This window comes from Heterodontus francisci, chromosome 20, assembly GCF_036365525.1.
Source record: "Heterodontus francisci isolate sHetFra1 chromosome 20, sHetFra1.hap1, whole genome shotgun sequence".
In the NCBI taxonomy this organism is placed as follows: domain Eukaryota; kingdom Metazoa; phylum Chordata; class Chondrichthyes; order Heterodontiformes; family Heterodontidae; genus Heterodontus; species Heterodontus francisci.
This window is the reverse complement of record NC_090390.1, coordinates 89181837-89197971: the sequence shown is the minus strand read 5'-3', so window position 1 is coordinate 89197971 and position 16135 is coordinate 89181837. Positions and strand designations below refer to the sequence as shown.

General features: G+C 50.9%; 1 protein-coding gene across 2 annotated transcripts in view; it reads left to right on the top strand.

Annotated features, from left to right (window-relative positions):
- Positions 1-14955, top strand: part of LOC137380988 (gamma-glutamyl hydrolase-like) — a 40252-nt gene extending 25297 nt beyond the window's left edge. The window contains exons 7-12 of one of the 2 annotated variants that reach the window (XM_068053409.1): positions 245-383; positions 836-942; positions 4003-4096; positions 6469-6606; positions 13679-13746; positions 14311-14449. In XM_068053409.1, coding sequence (XP_067909510.1) covers positions 245-383; positions 836-942; positions 4003-4096; positions 6469-6606; positions 13679-13746; positions 14311-14364 — 600 coding nt within the window. In that variant the 3' untranslated portion in view covers positions 14365-14449. Of the gene's footprint in view, positions 1-244; positions 384-835; positions 943-4002; positions 4097-6468; positions 6607-13678; positions 13747-14310 lie in introns of both variants that reach the window. The other variant, XM_068053408.1, reaches the window with a different exon arrangement.
- The last annotated feature ends 1180 nt before the right edge of the window (positions 14956-16135 follow it).

The following is a 16135-nucleotide window of genomic DNA, read 5'->3' as shown; positions in this document are numbered from 1 at the left end:
CACTCCCTCAGTACTGACCCTCCGACAGTGCAGTGCTCCCTCAGTACTGACCCTCTGACAGTGCAGCGCTCCCTCAGTACTGACCCTGTGACAGTGTAGTCCTCAGTCCCCACCCCTGGCCCATTTCCCGCTGTTCCCTCTCCCTGGCAGGCACAATTTTGTAATGGGAACATTCCTGGTCGGAATGGGATCGTCAGTGTGTTTCCAGCTGTGAATTGCTGTGATATTATTTCTGTTAATGCAGGCATGTGACCGGGGTGATCATTTCCCCATCTGGGGAACGTGTATGGGGCAGCAACTCCTGACGGCACTGACCTCCGGAGAGAATCTACTGAGCAGGACGGACAGTTCCAACGTGGCACTGACCCTGGAGTTTACCGAGGGTAAGGGAATGGTGGGAGCCTGTGTGTGTGTGTCCAGGCCAGAACGGAGTGACTCTGGAACTCTCCTCCCTCATTGTAATTGGTCTCGACATGATGGTCTGTGCCTTGGCTGAAGAGGGCATTGTGAGGGCATCTCCAATTGGTGCCACATTCGGACCCCTCCAGCAGCAGCATCTACCCCTATCCAATGCTGATCAGCAATCCACACAATCCATTCCAATGGAGAAGGCCATTTGGCCCATTTAACCCTGTCCTTCCAGAAACCCAACCCGACTGCCTCACCATCACATGATCCGTGCTTCCTATAATGGCTCCATTGGCAGTCGGGTGGATTCATGAGGTCCATGTCACTCTCCCACCCTCCTCCGCTCTGGCCCCCCACACACAGTCCGATCCCACACACTGAGGTCTCTGCTGCTCACCCAGCTGAAACATGTACATCTATTTTTCAGAAGCAAAATCGAGTCAAATGTTCAAAGACTTTTCGCCAGAGATGATTAGAGTTTTATCTGATAAACCATTGACTGGGAATTTCCACAAATACAGCGTCACAGTGCAGGTAAATGAGAGAGTCCGAAAACTGTAGAGGGGGGAGTGTGGGGGAGGGGAGAGAGGGAATGTGCGGGAGGGGGAGAGGGAACGTTGGGGGGGGGGGGAGAGAGAGGGAATGTGCGGGAGGGGGAGAGAGGGAACGTGGGGGGGGTGGGGAGAGAGGGAATGTGCGGGAGGGGGAGAGAGGGAACGTGGGGGGGGGGGTGGGGAGAGAGGGAATGTGCGGGAGGGGGAGAGAGGGAATGTGCAGGAGGGGGAGAGAGGGAACGTGGGGGGGGGGTGGGGAGAGAGGGAATGTGCGGGAGGGGGAGAGAGGGAACGTGGGGGGGGGGTGGGGAGAGAGGGAATGTGGGGGAGGGGGAGAGGGAACGTTGGGGGGGGGAGAGAGGGAATGTGGGGGAGGGGGAGAGAGGGAACGTGGAGGAGGGGGGAGAGAGGGAATGTGGGGGAGGGGGAGAGAGGGAATGTGGAGGAGGGGGGAGAGAGGGAATGTGCGGGAGGGGGAGAGAGGGAACGTGGGGGGGGTGGGGAGAGAGGGAATGTGGGGGAGGGGGAGAGAGGGAATGTGCGGGAGGGGGAGAGAGGGAACGTGGGGGGGGGTGGGGAGAGAGGGAATGTGGGGGAGGGGGAGAGAGGGAATGTGCGGGAGGGGGAGAGGGAACGTTGGGGGGGGGAGAGAGAGGGAATGTGCGGGAGGGGGAGAGAGGGAACGTGGGGGGGGGTGGGGAGAGAGGGAATGTGGGGGAGGGGGAGAGAGGGAATGTGCGGGAGGGGGAGAGAGGGAACGTGGGGGGGGGGTGGGGAGAGAGGGAATGTGGGGGAGGTGGGAGAGAGGGAATGTGGGGGAGGTGGGAGAGAGGGAATGTGCGGGAGGGGGAGAGGGAACGTTGGGGGGGGGGAGAGAGAGGGAATATGCGGGAGGGGGAGAGGGAATGTGCGGGAGGGGGAGAGAGGGAATGTGCGGGAGGGGGAGAGAGGGAATGTGGGGGAGGGGGAGAGAGGGAATGTGCGGGAGGGGGAGAGGGAACGTTGGGGGGGGAGAGAGGGAACGTTGGGGGGGGAGAGAGGGAATGTGCGGGAGGGGGAGAGGGAACGTTGGGGGGGGGAGAGAGAGGGAATGCGCGGGAGGGGGAGAGAGGGAATGTGCGGGAGGGGGAGAGAGGGAACGTGGGGGGGGTGGGGAGAGAGGGAACATGGGGGAGGGAGAGAGAGGGAATGTGGGGGAGGGGGAGAGAGGGAATGTGGGGGAGGGGGAGAGAGGGAATGTGGGGGAGGGGGGAGAGAGGGAATGTGGGGGAGGGGGGAGAGAGGGAATGTGGGGGAGGGAGAGAGAGTGAATGTGGGGGAGAGAGAGAGGGAATGTTGGAGGGGAGAGAGAGGGAATGTGGGGGAGGGGGAGGGGGAGAGAGGGAATGTAGGGGGGGGGGGAGAGAGGGAATGTGGGGGAGGGGGAGAGAGGGAATGTGCGGGAGGGGGAGAGAGGGAACGTGGGGGAGGGAGAGAGAGTGAATGTGGGGGAGGTGGGAGAGAGGGAATGTGCGGGAGGGGGAGAGAGGGAATGTGCGGGAGGGGGAGAGAGGGAACGTTGGGGGGGGGGGAAGAGAGAGGGAATGAGGGGGAGGGGGAGAGAGGGAATGTGGAGGAGGGGGAGAGAGGGAATGTGGGGGAGGGGGAGAGAGGGAATGTGGGGGAGGGGGAGAGAGGGAATGTGGGGGAGGGAGAGAGGGAATGTTGTGGGGGGGGGGAGAGAGAGGGAATGTGGAAGAGGGAGAGAGGGAATGTGGGGGAGGGAGAGAGGGAATGTGTGGGGGGGAGAGAGAGGGAATGTGGGGGAGGGGGAGAGAGGGAATGTGGGGGAGGGGGAGAGAGGGAATGTGGGGGAGGGGGAGAGAGGGAATGTGGGGGAGGGGGAGAGAGGGAATGTGGGGGAGGGAGAGAGGGAATGTGGGGGAGGGGGAGAGAGGGAATGTGGGGGAGGGGGAGAGAGGGAATGTGGGGGAGGGGGAGAGAGGGAATGTGGGGGAGGGGGAGAGAGGGAATGTGGAAGAGGGAGAGAGGGAATGTGGGGGAGGGAGAGAGGGAATGTCGTGGGGGGGAGAGAGAGGGAATGTGGGGGAGGGGGAGAGAGGGAATGTGGGGGAGGGAGAGAGGGAATGTGGAAGAGGGAGAGAGGGAATGTGGGGGAGGGAGAGAGGGAATGTAGTGGGGGGGAGAGAGAGGGAATGGGGGGGAGGGGGAGAGAGGGAATGTGGAAGAGGGAGAGAAGGAATGTGGGGGAGGGAGAGAGGGAATGTAGTGGGGGGGAGAGAGAGGGAATGTGGGGGAGGGGGAGAGAGGGAATGTGGGGGAGGGAGAGAGGGAATGTTGGGGGGGGGGGATATATTTCCCCGGACACTGGGGAGAATGCTCCTGCTCTTTGAAATAGTGACACGGGATCTTTGACATGCACCTGAGAGAGCAGACAGGGCCTCGGTTTCATGTCTCATCCTTAAGGCAGCTCCCCCTCCCCCCCCCCCCCCCCCCCCCCACCTCCACTGCACACCCTGACAGTGCAGCACTCCCTCAGTACTGCAATCGGGTGTCAGTCTGGATTTTGTGCTCACACCCTTTCGGACTCCGAGACGAGACTGTTAGCACCACTGACTCAGGGTGAGTGGTTTCCAAATCTAACCAAATCACAAATAACATCCAACATGACTGTGAAGTGAGTGGGAGGGGATTGAAGGAGAGAAAGTGAGGGGAGAGAACGTGAGTGAAGGGGAGTGGGCTGATGGGGAGGGAGTAGAAGGGGACGAGGAGTAGTGGGAGTGTGAGGGTAGATTGGGAGTGAGGGAGGAAAGGGGGGAGTGAGGGGTGTGTGGGGGGGGAGGTGAGGGGCAGTGAGGGTGAGAGTGAGAGTAGAGTGAGGGGAAAGGGGGGGAAGAGGGGGTGTGAGGGGGAGTGAGGGAGCATGAGTGTAGAGTGGGAGTGAGTTTCTCTCAAATACCCCGAGGGTGATTTGAGGTTCTGTCGTGGAATGGGATCAGACTTTACTCTGTCGAACGTTTATATTTTTTCTTACTTTTAGGCCTTTGAATCCAATGAGAAATTGCGGTCATTCTACAGACTGGTCTCCAGCAGTACAGACAGACAGCGCGTCTCATTCGTCTCTACAATGGAAGGTATAAGAGGGCCTGAGTGGGGGGATGGGTGACCCAGTGTCATGGGCAACCAGCCAGGGATCCTCCTGACCCTGTCCAGTGACTCTGCTTGTGGATGGTGGGTGACGATAGGATTGGACTGAGCTGGGATGCCTTCCACAGTCAAATATCTTGATGACACTCACTGAGCTCTTGGTTTGGGGTGAGGTTCTGGGGATTGGTCGGTGCCTGTGGATTCGCAACCCAGTGAGAGACAGAGGGAGGATAAAGTTTTGGGAACATGTTTGTGGAATAGGAAATGCCAGCTGTGAGGGCGGGGCCTCAGGGAATTCCGGCCATGAGGGCGGGGCCTCAGGGAATTCTGGCCGTGAGGGCGGGGCCTCAGGGAGTTCTGGCTGTGAGGGCGGGACCTCAGGGAGTTCTGGCTGTGAGGGCGGGGCCTCAGGGAATTCTGGCTGTGAGGGCAGGGCCTCAGGGAATTCTGGCCGTGAGGGCGGGGCCTCAGGGAATTCCAGCCGTGAGGGCGGGGCCTCAGGGAATTCCAGCCGTGAGGGCGGGGGCTTGGGGAATTCCAGCCGTGAGGGCGGGGCCTCAGGGAGTTCTGGCTGTGAGGGCGGGGCCTCAGGGAGTTCTGGCTGTGAGGGCGGGGCCTCGGGGAATTCCGGCCGTGAGGGCGGGGCCTCGGGGAATTCTGGCTGTGAGGGCGGGGCCTCAGGGAGTTCTGGCTGTGAGGGCGGGGCCTCGGAGTTCTGGCCGTGAGGGCGGGGCCTCGGAGTTCTGGCCGTGAGGGCGGGGCCTCGGAGTTCTGGCCGTGAGGGCGGGGCCTCGGAGTTCTGGCCGTGAGGGCGGGGCCTCAGGGAGTTCTGGCTGTGAGGGCGGGGCCTCAGGGAGGTCTGGCTGTGAGGGCGGGGCCTCAGGGAGGTCTGGCTGTGAGGGCGGGGCCTCAGGGAGGTCTGGCTGTGAGGGCGGGGCCTCAGGGAGGTCTGGCTGTGAGGCCATGGCACAGCCTCTGGGAACTGGGCCGAGGTGGTCTTGGGTCGCGGTTGTCCTGCAGGTTACACAGTCGACCTGCTTCTCAATACTGGGCCAAGGAGCGAGGTGTGGGGATGGGCTGATCTACAATCGAGTGACACACTGGTGTAGGGGGTAACATATTAGCATGGATAAAGGACTGGTTAGCTAACAGGAAGCTGTAACTAGTAGAGTGTCACAGGGATCGGTGATGGGGCCTCAACTATTTACAATTTATATCAATGACTTGGATGAAGGGACTGAATGTATGGTGGCTAAATTTGCCAATGACACCAAGATAGGAAGGAAAGTAAGTTGTCAAGAGAAGGTAATGAGTCTACCAAAGGATAGAGAGAGGTTAAGTGAGTGGACAGATGGAGTATAATGTGGGAAAATGTGAACTTGTCCACTTTGGCAGGAAGAATAGAAAAGCTGTATATTATTTAAATGGAGAGAGATTGCAGAACTCAGTGGTACAGAGGGATCAGAGTGTCCTGGTTAATGAATCACAAAGGGTTAGTCTGCAGGTACAGCAAGTGATTAGGAAGGCAAATGGAATGTTGGTGTTTATTGCAAGGGAAATCGAGTATAAAAGTAGGGAAATTCTACTGCAGCTGTACAGGATCTTGGTGAGACCACATCTGGAGTACTGTGTACAGTTCTGGTCTCCTTATTTGGAAAAGGATATAATTGTGTTAGAAGCAGTTCAGAGAAGGTTCACTCGACTAATTTTAGGATGAAGGGCTTATCTTATGAAGAAAGTTTGAGCAGGTTGGGCCTGTACGTATTACAGTTTAAAATAATGAGAGGTGACCTTATTGAAAAATAAAAGATCCCGAGGGGACTTGATAGAGTGGATACCGAGAGGATGTTTCTTCTTGTGGGGGAGACTAGAACCAGGGGACACAGTTTAGGAATAAGAGGTCTCCCTTTTAAGACGAAGATGAGGAGAAATTTTTTTTCTCAAAGGGTCGTTCGTCTGTGGAATTCTTTTCCCAAGAAAGCACCGGAGACTGTGTCATTGAATTTATTCTAGGCTGAGTTCGATAAATTTTTGATCAACAAGGGAGTCAAGGATTATGGGGGACAGACAGGAAAGTGGAGTTGAGACCACAACCAGATCAGCCCTGATCTTATCGAATGGTAGAGCAGGCTCGAAGAGCTGAATGGTTTACTCCTGCTCCTAAGTCCTACTCGCCCCGCGACACACTCACCCAGCGACACACTCGCCCCGCGACACACTCGTCCCGCGACACACTCGTCCCGCGACACACTCACTCCACGACACACTCCTCCTGTTACACATTTATCCCATGACACACTTGCTGTAGTCGAAGTATTGCTGATATTTTAAAACTGACCTCTAGTCACCTCTCTTGCAGCTTTTAAATATCCGTTCTATGGCACCCAGTGGCATCCTGAAGCAAACCGCTTTTTGTGGAAGGAGAGTTTGGCAGCTCCTCACTGTGCACACGGAGTCAGGATGTCGTACCTGTTGGCCGAGTTCTTCGTAAATGAAGGTAAAGCAGCAGCAAATTCAGCTGATTCCATTTAAGATAATGGGAGAAGAAATGCAGAGATATCAACATGTCATTATCTTCACTATACTTTCCACTCTGCTCCTCCCAACACTCTGCTCCTCCCAACAACACTCTGCTCCTCCCAACAACACTCTGCTCCTCCCAACAACACTCTGCTCCTCCCAACAACACTCTGCTCCTCCCAACAACACTCTGCTCCTCCCAAAACACTCTGCTCCTCCCAAAACACTCTGCTCCTCCCAAAACACTCTGCTCCTCCCAAAACACTCTGCTCCTCCCAAAAACACTCTGCTCCTCCCAAAAACACTCTGCTCCTCCCAAAAACACTCTGCTCCTCCCAAAAACACTCTGCTCCTCCCAACAACACTCTGCTCCTCCCAACAACACTCTGCTCCTCCCAACAACACTCTGCTCCTCCCAACAACACTCTGCTCCTCCCAACAACACTCTGCTCCTCCCAACAACACTCTGCTCCTCCCAACAACACTCTGCTCCTCCCAACAACACTCTGCTCCTCCCAACAACACTCTGCTCCTCCCAACAACACTCTGCTCCTCCCAACAACACTCTGCTCCTCCCAACAACACTCTGCTCCTCCCAACAACACTCTGCTCCTCCCAACAACACTCTGCTCCTCCCAACAACACTCTGCTCCTCCCAACAACACTCTGCTCCTCCCAACAACACTCTGCTCCTCCCAAAACACTCTGCTCCTCCCAACAACACTCTGCTCCTCCCAACAACACTCTGCTCCTCCCAACAACACTCTGCTCCTCCCAACAACACTCTGCTCCTCCCAAAACACTCTGCTCCTCCCAAAACACTCTGCTCCTCCCAAAACACTCTGCTCCTCCCAAAACACTCTGCTCCTCCCAAAACACTCTGCTCCTCCCAAAACACTCTGCTCCTCCCAAAAACACTCTGCTCCTCCCAAAAACACAACACTCTGCTCCTCCCAAAAACACTCTGCTCCTCCCAAAAACACTCTGCTCCTCCCAAAAACACAACACTCTGCTCCTCCCAACAACACTCTGCTCCTCCCAACAACACAACACTCTGCTCCTCCCAAAACACTCTGCTCCTCCCAAAACACTCTGCTCCTCCCAACAACACTCTGCTCCTCCCAACAACACAACACTCTGCTCCTCCCAACAACACAACACTCTGCTCCTCCCAACAACACAACACTCTGCTCCTCCCAACAACACAACACTCTGCTCCTCCCAAAACACTCTGCTCCTCCCAAAAACACTCTGCTCCTCCCAAAAACACTCTGCTCCTCCCAAAAACACTCTGCTCCTCCCAACAACACTCTGCTCCTCCCAACAACACTCTGCTCCTCCCAACAACACTCTGCTCCTCCCAACAACACTCTGCTCCTCCCAACAACACTCTGCTCCTCCCAACAACACTCTGCTCCTCCCAACAACACTCTGCTCCTCCCAACACTCTGCTCCTCCCAACACTCTGCTCCTCCCAACACTCTGCTCCTCCCAACACTCTGCTCCTCCCAACACTCTGCTCCTCCCAACAACACTCTGCTCCTCCCAAAAACACTCTGCTCCTCCCAACAACACTCTGCTCCTCCCAACAACACTCTGCTCCTCCCAACAACACTCTGCTCCTCCCAAAAACACTCTGCTCCTCCCAACAACACAACACTCTGCTCCTCCCAAAACAAACACTCTGCTCCTCCCAACAACACTCTGCTCCTCCCAACAACACTCTGCTCCTCCCAACAACACTCTGCTCCTCCCAACAACACTCTGCTCCTCCCAACAACACTCTGCTCCTCCCAACAACACTCTGCTCCTCCCAAAAACACTCTGCTCCTCCCAACAACACAACACTCTGCTCCTCCCAAAACAAACACTCTGCTCCTCCCAACAACACACTGCTCCTCCCAACAACACTCTGCTCCTCCCAACAACACTCTGCTCCTCCCAACAACACTCTGCTCCTCCCAACAACACTCTGCTCCTCCCAACAACACTCTGCTCCTCCCAACAACACTCTGCTCCTCCCAACAACACTCTGCTCCTCCCAACACTCTGCTCCTCCCAAAACAAACACTCTGCTCCTCCCAACAACACTCTGCTCCTCCCAAAACAAACACTCTGCTCCTCCCAACAACACTCTGCTCCTCCCAACAACACTCTGCTCCTCCCAAAAACACTCTGCTCCTCCCAACAACACAACACTCTGCTCCTCCCAAAACAAACACTCTGCTCCTCCCAACAACACTCTGCTCCTCCCAACAACACTCTGCTCCTCCCAACAACACTCTGCTCCTCCCAACAACACTCTGCTCCTCCCAACACTCTGCTCCTCCCAACAACACTCTGCTCCTCCCAAAAACACGCTGCTCCTCCCAACAACACTCTGCTCCTCCCAAAAACACTCTGCTCCTCCCAACAACACAACACTCTGCTCCTCCCAAAACAAACACTCTGCTCCTCCCAACAACACTCTGCTCCTCCCAACAACACTCTGCTCCTCCCAACAACACTCTGCTCCTCCCAACAACACTCTGCTCCTCCCAACACTCTGCTCCTCCCAACAACACTCTGCTCCTCCCAACAACACTCTGCTCCTCCCAACAACACTCTGCTCCTCCCAACACTCTGCTCCTCCCAACAACACTCTGCTCCTCCCAAAAACACGCTGCTCCTCCCAACAACACTCTGCTCCTCCCAAAAACACTCTGCTCCTCCCAACAACACAACACTCTGCTCCTCCCAAAACAAACACTCTGCTCCTCCCAACAACACTCTGCTCCTCCCAAAACAAACACTCTGCTCCTCCCAACAACACTCTGCTCCTCCCAACAACACTCTGCTCCTCCCAACACTCTGCTCCTCCCAACACTCTGCTCATCCCAAAAACACTCTGCTCCTCCCAAAAACACTCTGCTCCTCCCAAAAACACTCTGCTCCTCCCAACACTCTGCTCCTCCCAACAACACTCTGCTCCTCCCAACAACACTCTGCTCCTCCCAACAACACTCTGCTCCTCCCAAAAACACTCTGCTCCTCCCAAAAACACTCTGCTCCTCCCAAAAACACTCTGCTCCTCCCAACACTCTGCTCCTCCCAACACTCTGCTCCTCCCAACAACACTCTGCTCCTCCCAACAACACTCTGCTCCTCCCAACAACACTCTGCTCCTCCCAAAAACACTCTGCTCCTCCCAACAACACTCTGCTCCTCCCAACAACACTCTGCTCCTCCCAACAACACTCTGCTCCTTCCAAAAACACTCTGCTCCTCCCAACACTCTGCTCCTCCCAAAAACACTCTGCTCCTCCCAAAAACACTCTGCTCCTCCCAAAAACACTCTGCTCCTCCCAACAACACTCTGCTCCTCCCAACAACACTCTGCTCCTCCCAAAAACACTCTGCTCCTCCCAACACTCTGCTCCTCCCAACAACACTCTGCTCCTCCCAACACTCTGCTCCTCCCAAAAACACTCTGCTCCTCCCAACAACACAACACTCTGCTCCTCCCAAAAACACTCTGCTCCTCCCAACAACACTCTGCTCCTCCCAACAACACTCTGCTCCTCCCAAAAACACTCTGCTCCTCCCAACAACACTCTGCTCCTCCCAACAACACTCTGCTCCTCCCAACAACACTCTGCTCCTCCCAAAAACATTCTGCTCCCAGGAGCTGAAATCAAAAACCTACCATTTGGTCTTTCTGTGCTTCCTCTTGCGTGTTTCTGATGGTGTGTTTTGGAGTGCATGTTTTGCCTTATGTGTTTTAGTGTGTGTGTTTTGGCTTGCGTGTTTTAATGTGCGTGTTTTTGTGTGTTTTAGCGTGCATGTTTTAGCGTGAGTGATTTGGTGTGTTTGTTTTAGTGTGCGTGTTTTTTTTCCCACTATTTATTGGGAATGGGAGAAAGAAACAAATTCACAGGTTTACAACAGAAAGATGTAAAAACTGCAAAGTGGCGATAATGGGGGCTTCAGTTATCCTGAAGACTGACTGGAATAGTAATAGTGCAAAGGGCCAGGAAGTGCATATGATCAGTGTGGTTCTAGCCCAGTGAAGCAATGCTGCAGCTAGTTCTGGGTAATGAAGAGGGGCAAGTAGAGCTTGTTTCAGTGGGGGAGCATTTGGGAAACAGTGATCATAATATCATTAAGTTTAGAATAGTTCTGGAAAAGGACAAGGAAAAGTCAATAATGGAAATACTCAGCTGGCAGACAGCTAATTTCAGTGAGTTGAAAAGGGATCTGGCCCTGGTGGATTTGAATCAAAGGCCAGCAGGTAAAATGGTCATTAGGAGAGAGTTTGAATACAGAATAGGCACATTCCCACAAAGGGAAAAGGAAGGGTATCCAAAGCTAGAGCCACCTGGATGATTCTTTTTATTTTCATTCATGGGATGTGGGCGTCGCTGGTCAGGCCAGCAGTATTTCTCATCCCTAATTTCCCTTGAGAAGGTGGTGGTGAGCCTCCTTCTTAAACCACTGTAGGCCTTGGGGTGTAGGTACACCCACAGTGCTGTTTGGAAGCGATTTTGACCCGGCGACAGTGAAGGAACGGCAATATAGTTCCAAGTCAGGATGGTGTGTGACTCAGGGGGGAACTTGCAAGTGGTGGTGTTCCTAAAGATATATAAATGTTCCTATAGATGTTAAAATGAATCAGAGAAAGGAAGCTCATTATAAATGTTAGATTCTGAAATCAGCAGAGAATCAAGCTGAATACAAAAAGTACAGGGGAGAACTGAAAAAGGAAGCAAGAGGGACAAAGTATGAGAATAGATTCGTGGCTAACCTTACAGGAAACCCAAAATTCTTGTAAAAATCTAAAAATAGTAAAAGGATAGTCAAAGGAAGGGGGCAATTAGGGACCAAAGAGGAGATCTTCTTATGGAGGTAGAGGGTGTGGCTGAGATACTTTGAGTACTTTACATTGTCTTCACTAGAGAAGAGGATGCTGCCAATGTAGCAGTGAAGGAGGAGAGAATTTGGATCGAATTAAAAACAGATAAAGATGATGTACTTAAAGGTTGGCAGTATTCAGAGTAGAAAAGTCACCCGCCCAGGTGAGATCCATCCTAGGATACTGAGGGAAGTAAGGGTGGAAATTGCGGAGGCTCTGGTTACAATCTTCCGACCCTCCTTAGATATGGAGGTAGTGCCGGATGATTGGAGGCTGAAATCCCGGTTCAAAAAAGGGAAGAAGGATGATTCCAGACCAGAAAGCCTAACATCAGTAACGGGAAAACTTTTAGATACAATAATTAGATACAAAATCAATTGGCACATCAAAAAATACAGGTTAATAAATGACATCCAGCATGGATTTATAAAGGAAAATTGTATTTGACTAATCTTATTGAGTTCTTTGATGAAGTCATTGAGAGTGAACAAGGTTAATGCAGTTGATGTTGGGTATCAGGATTATCAAAAGACGTTTAATAAAGCTCCATGTAATAGTCTCATTAGCAAAGTTCAAGCCCATGGGGATTAAAGGGATGGTGGGAGCCTGGCTACAAAGATGGCTAAAGGATAGAAAAGAGAGTAGCAGTGAATAGTTCTTTTGAACACTGGAGAGAAGTATAGCGTGCTGTTCCCCAGGGGTAGGTAATAAGACCGCTGCTCTCTTTGATATAGATCAATGACCTGGACTTAACTTGGTTAAAATGGCACAAAACTCAGAAATGTAGTAAACAATGAAAATGAACAGGGTGGGAGGAGGGATCAGGTGAAGGGAGATTTAGAAATCTAAAGAGAAAAGTCAAGGCAGTAGAGTAGTATAGCGATTTGAGTAAAGACGAGCTGTGTGGGACAGGAAGGGACTGAGAGTTTAACAGTAACAGTGCAGCAGCCAATTAGTATTAAAATAAAAATTAAAGGCTCTTTATCTGAATGCATGAAACATTCGTAACAAGATAGATGAACTAGTGGCACAAATAGAGATAAATGTTTCAGATCTAATCGCCATTACAGAGACATGGTTACAAGGTGACAAAAGTTGGGAAATAAATATTCCAGGGTACACAATATTTCAAAAAGACAGAATGGAAAAGGAGGAGGAATAGGCCTGATAGTAAAGAATTACATAAGGACATTGGTGAGAAAGGATCTTGATTCAGAAGAAGAGGAAGTAGAATCAGAATGGGTGGAGATTAGGAACAGCAAGAATCAATAAACGCTGGTGGGAGTAGCTTATAGGCCCCCTAACAGTAGTGATACTGATGGATAGAGCATTAAGTAGGAAATTATTGGAGCTTGTAACAAATTTAATGTAACAATTATGGGCGACTTTAATCTTCATATAGACTGGACAAATCAAATTGGCAAAACGAAGTCTGGAAGATGAGTTTGTAGAATGCTTTCACAACAGTTTCCTGGAGCAATATGTTGTGGAACCAACTAGGGATAAAGCTATTTTAGATCTAGTATTGTGCAATGAGGCAGGGTTAATTAGTAATCTCATAGTAAAAGATCTGCTGGGAAAAAGTGATCATAATAAAATTGAATTCCATATTAAGTTTGAAGGCGACATACTCCAGTTCCAAACACGAATCTTAAACTTAAACAAAGTCAATTCCTTAGGTAGCTGGGAGAGCTGGCTAGGGTTGATTGGGTAAGTAGACTAAAAGGTATGGTGATAAGTAAACAGTGGGAAACCTTTAAAGAAACAATTCAAAATGTTCAACAAAAATACATTCCATTAAAAAACAAAAACTGAGCAAGAAAGATCCATCTGTGGCTTTCTTGGGAAGTTAAGGATAGTGTTAGAATAATAGCAGAGACTTATAATGTTTCAAAGAACAGTAGCAAGTCTGAGGATTGGGAGTGTTTTAGAAATCAGCAAAGGGTAACCAAAAAGTTGATAAAAAGGGGAAAAAAAATAGAATGAGAGTAAACTAGCAGGGAATATAAAAATAGATTGCAAGAGCTTTTACGAGTATATAAAAAGGAAGAGAGTAGCTAAAGTAAACCTTGCTCCCTTAGAAGCAGAGACAGGAGAAATTTATCATGGGGAATGAGGAAATGCAGAGACATTGAATATTTTGTGTCTGTCTTCACAGTAGAAGACACAAGTTACATACCAGAAATAGAGGATAATCAAGGGACTATCAAGAGTGAGGAACTTAAGGTAATTAATATCAGCAGAGAAAAAGTATTGGAGAAACTTAAGGGACTAAAATCCGACAAATCCCCGGGACCTGATGGCCTACGCCCTAGGGTTCTAAAAGGGGTAGTTGCAGAGATAGTGGATGCGGTGGTTATGATTTTACAAAATTCCCTGGATTCTGGAATGGTCCCAGCAGATTGGAAGTTAGCAAATGTAACACCACTATTCAAGAAAGGATTGAGAGAAAAAACAGAGAACTTACACCAGTTAGCTTGATATCGTTGTTGGGAAAGTGCTGGAATCTATAATTAAGGAATCTTAACAATGCACTTAGAAAATCACAGTATGGTCAGACAAAGCCAACATGGTTTTTGCAAAAGGGAAATTGTGTTTGACAAATTTATTAGTTTTTTTGAGGATGTAACTGGTTGGGTTATATAGTTGGATATAGACAGTTTAAACGATTAGGCAACAAGGCTGCAGATGGAGTATAATATGCGGAAGTATGAAGTTATTCAGAGAAACAAAGTTAATGTTGCAGATTGATGACCTTTCATCAAAACCCGTTCTGTTTCCTTCCAACAGCCAGAAAGAATCTTCACTGCTTTGAGACAAAAGAAGAAGAAGAATCTGCTTTGATTGACAGTCACAAGCCGGTGTTCCTGGGTGACAAGAGCTCCTTTGGAACACTCTACTTCTTTGATTAATGTTCTTTGACCTTTGCCTTGGGTAACAGATAGTGTTCCATTTCCTGAAGTTTTCACTGTGCAGGAGAGGCGGATGTAGTGCGCTGGTTACTGAGGCACTGAGGGTGATGCTGCAAGTTTGTGTCCTGTCCAAGAAGAATCTTATTTCTCCCCCCCCCCCTCCAACCAGGGGACATTATCTCCTTAACCCCTGCACTGTGGTACCGCGCCTGAGTGACCATTCCTCACAGTGACCGTCAACAGGATATTTGACTGCGCAGGGCATCACAGCTGAGTCCGATCCCTGGTATTAGATGGTATTGGACCCTGTATCGATACGGGTGGTGTCAGTGACCAGGAACTGGAACTCATTCTAGAAGCTGGTTTGAGTGATATGTACAAGAACCTGGTCATTGGCTCATTTCTGGGAGCTCCCCAGGCATGTGGGAATCGACACACTCAGGGAATAAATTCGAGTACTCGGTCATTGCTCTCCAGTCCACACTCTCCCTGTGTCAGAGAAGCCATGTAATAAAACCTGATTTGGAGACACTTGTGTTTATAAAGCGTTTTTCCACATCACTCAGAACCCTCTTCCAGCACTTAACACACACTAAAAGACTTTGATATACAGTGCCTTACTGTACCCATTTTAGCACAGCAAGATCCCACAAACAACAGCGAATGACCATTTAGTTTTCAGTGGTGTTGGTTGAGGGTTTAATGTTGTCCAGGACGTTTCCTGCTCTCCTATCAACATGGAAAAGTCACTTTAATCAGGCCTAGACGGAGTCACAGCCTGAGGGGACTGAGAGGGAGAGAGCGAATGCACTGCTTGTAATTTTCATTGAAATTGAGGATTGAGTTGGAGGATTAGAGAATGCATTTTTGTTCAAAATTGAGATCGGATTTAAGGCAGACAGTCCGACATGTGTGATGAGCAAACCTCTGGAGTTTGTTATACAGCTTAATCAGAGTGAGAGTCAGGGAGATTTACACATTAAGGGCTAGATTTCTCTAGCAGCAGAATTTACTGTTAGGATACCAAGTGTCTGCAAATGACCTGCCAGCGTTAGTCTGCAGAGAATCATCCCATTTTCTTCAGTATCTCCATTATGTAGCAGCAGTGGGACCAAGACGGGGAAATCCCAGGATCTGCTGCAGCTCCTGAAAGGGCCAAAATAGCAATTGGGTTCCTGTAACAATGGGGCTCAGGGCCGGGTGCGAGACTGGGGTTACTTCAGGGCAAATAGGCCACGTGTTTACAGAGCCTTGGTCAGACTCTGTCTGGAGTAACTGTGTTCAGTTCTGGACCCCACACCTCAGGAGGATACACTGGCCATGAGAGGGTGCAGTGAAGATTCACCAGAATGATACCAGGGTTAAAAGGGTTAAATTATGAGGACAGGTTACATAGACTGGGCTGTATTCCCTTGAGTTTAGGTCTAATTGAGGTGTTTAAAATGATCAAAGGATTTGTTCGGGTACAGAGAAACTATTTCCTCTGTTGGGGGGGGGGGGGGGGTGGTGGGGGGAGTCCAGAACAAGGGGGCAGAACCCTAAACTCAGAGCCAGGCTGTTCAGGGGTGATGTCAGGAAACACTTCTTTACACCGAGGGGAGTGGGAACCTGGAACTCTCTCCCAAAAAGCTGCTGAGACTGGGGGTCAAATTGGAAATTTCAATAGATTTTTTGATGGTGTCAGGAATATGGAGCAAAGACAA